Raw genomic sequence first — 2,632 nt, forward strand, 5'->3', positions numbered from 1 at the left:
AATATCAATCAATTTAACTCATTTCCAAAGCTTTAAAGAATCGGTTTAGCAACAAATCATTTATCAAAACCAAATCAGTGAAAGCAAACCAGGCTGAATTTCAAAGAGTATTCTATCTTTCACATCATCAAAACAATTGACTCAATTCAAACCAATCCTCAATGGATTAAACTCATATCTCAAATCTTTAAAGAATCAACTTCAGACATTACATTTCACAAAGCCGCACAACAATTCAACCAAACCAACATCCATAGTCATTCGAGTCAATCAAATAATACATAAGGCAGATACAATCACTAAATACACAATATCTCGCACCAGTATCCATATGTAATAATTCCAATACACAAAATATAGTTTTTGGAAAGCGCCCCTACCTCAAAACGCAAATTCCATAACCCAAACGTCTCACAGAGTCCTTTACGCCTCAACCCAAACTGACGGCAACCAAGACCTCAGCTCCCAGCCACTTTCGCAATAACCATAGCAACACTAATCGCAACATACAATAATCAGGACTCGACCCTACGTTATCAAAACTCATATTCATTAACCAAGCACAACAAGGTACTAACGCAAGGCTTTCGAAATAGAGATACTCACTAGATTAACGAAACGAAATAGCCGCAACTACAAATCGACTCGGTAGCGGCTTCGTTAATAAATTCTGAATAACGGCGGCGGCCCGAATTTCTGATAATAGCAGCTGTACAACCACGCAGTGTCAATACTCTTTCCGAAATCCAAAAAGGACATAAACCGCAAATTAAAACCCTTACCCGCATACTTTTCCGGCGACGGCAGGAGTAGCCAGCAGCTCCGGCAGTGGTCCTTAACGTCACAGAACCACTCCTGGCGGTCGGAATCACAGAGATGCAGCTCCCTTCTTCGACAGCGACACCTGCAGCGGCCTGAACCCCTTTTGCCGGCGGCAGTTTGGGCTTACCATCATCAGCAGCAGCGAGCTCGGATGGTGGCAGCGGCATCCGGGTCAGATTCCAGAACCCAGAAGTGGGAGCAGATTTGGCGGCGGGAGGAGGCACGAGCGACGGCGGCGCTCAAGAACTCCGGCGAGGACGCGTTCTGCCTCATCGCTCCTCTTCCTCTCGCGTGCAGCAGAAGAATCTTCGGCCAGGGTTTGGTGGTGGCGACACCTTCAGCCGCGGTGACACGCGTCGACAATGGCAGCTCGGCAGCGGTGGGAAGGAGTGGCGAGTCCCTCTCCGCGCGACGCCAACTCCACGCTTTCTCTCTCTCCCTCGGTCTCGCGCTCCCCTTTGGTCGCGATGAGGATGAGCAGCAACTGACGGCGAGGCATAGCGGTTGGACAGCGGCGCGAAGCTTCAGCGACAGCGACGCGGATGGCATCCCGCAGTCCTGACGGCGACGACGCGACGGCGGCGGTGGAGCCCAGCACGCCGGCGCGAATCTCCTTCCTCTCCTCCTCTCTTCATCCGCAACTCATCCTCTCTCTCTGGTCCGTTTCTCTTGTTTCCTTCTCCTACTGTTGTTGCACATTGAATTGGAGAAAGGGGGAAAATGTGTTGTTTGCTGCTAGGTGAGGAAAGCTATGCGTGTGTATCTGTTTGGGAAGGAGGGGTTGCAGCTGCTGAGGGGAGAAGAAAGATGGTGGCTGTTGGGTATAGGATTAGGGTTTCATTTTTGAAACTTAGGGTTAGGGGCATTTTAGTAATTTCACTTAAAATTGGGAATAATATAGTAATTGAAACGCAAATTAAATCCAACACTATTTGTACATAGAAAATACTATTTGCTCATCAATTTTACAAATTATTTTCAATAAAATGCCTAAATCCAATAACTGAAAATAATATAATTAAATCATTTATTTTCCAAAACAGCAGTATTAATATTTAAAATATTAATTATTTAATCCAAACCATATAGAAATCTTTATTATTTCACAACTACCAATTTTATAATTTGAATATAGAAAATAATCCAATAATTGTAAAATTGGATAATAATCTCAATTTATTTCAAATTCAATAAATCAAAACTTGCTTTAATTTTCTTTAAATAAAGAAATTTCCGAAATTAAGGCTACAGAAACACTGAATTTGAAATTAGCTAATGATAGCCCTTTTTCAAAGGTCTTGGGTCTTACATCAACAATCACACTTAATATAATTTACTTAACATTTAAATTGTCATCTTTTCAGTCACTATAGAGCCACTGATTCACTTTCAAAGTTGCTGTTTAATTTCAAGAGAACCTGATTTTCAGTAAACCATTTTGTATTCAAATCCAACCCTTCAATACCCCTCAAAACCAATTCCAAATCAACCACCAACCAAGTTCATTAACATTACAATATACCAAATAACAGCTCAGCGACAACAAATCCAACATTACCCATTAAAATTCAAAAATTCTCAACAATTAGTCATCAAACAATTCCCAATCCAGATAATCAATCAATATCACTAATCAACAATTCCAAATCACAATCTCAACCACAATTCAATATTCACATAATCAATCAATTACTCACATCTATTAAATCTATTTGCAGTTATTCAATAAACCTTGTAGGCATTTTTAAATTGAAATCGTTTAAACCCTCTACCTCGATGTTGCAATTGCATAATTTAACGTAACAATTCC

The 2,632-nt window shown here is 41.2% G+C and overlaps 1 protein-coding gene across 1 annotated transcript; it reads right to left on the bottom strand.

Annotated features, from left to right (window-relative positions):
• LOC110262908 lies at nt 579–1,632 on the bottom strand. The gene is made up of 2 exons (XM_021103522.1): nt 783–1,632; nt 579–709 (listed from the first exon to the last, which is right to left on the bottom strand). The coding sequence occupies exons 1-2, from the start codon at nt 987–989 to the stop codon at nt 611–613; spliced, it is 306 nt and encodes a 101-aa protein (XP_020959181.1). The 5' UTR covers nt 990–1,632; the 3' UTR covers nt 579–610.

The sequence above is a fragment of the Arachis ipaensis genome, chromosome B05 (genome assembly GCF_000816755.2).
Source record: "Arachis ipaensis cultivar K30076 chromosome B05, Araip1.1, whole genome shotgun sequence".
Taxonomy (NCBI): domain Eukaryota; kingdom Viridiplantae; phylum Streptophyta; class Magnoliopsida; order Fabales; family Fabaceae; genus Arachis; species Arachis ipaensis.

Bases quoted from the DNA above. Each gene is read 5' to 3' on its own strand.
- LOC110262908 (XM_021103522.1), bottom strand. From the start codon at position 989: ATGCCGCTGCCACCATCCGAGCTCGCTGCTGCTGATGATGGTAAGCCC. The intron at 710-782 runs GTAAGGGTTTTA...GTGGTTGTACAG, and splicing joins GTCGCCGGAAAAGTATGCGG to CTGCTATTATCAGAAATTCG.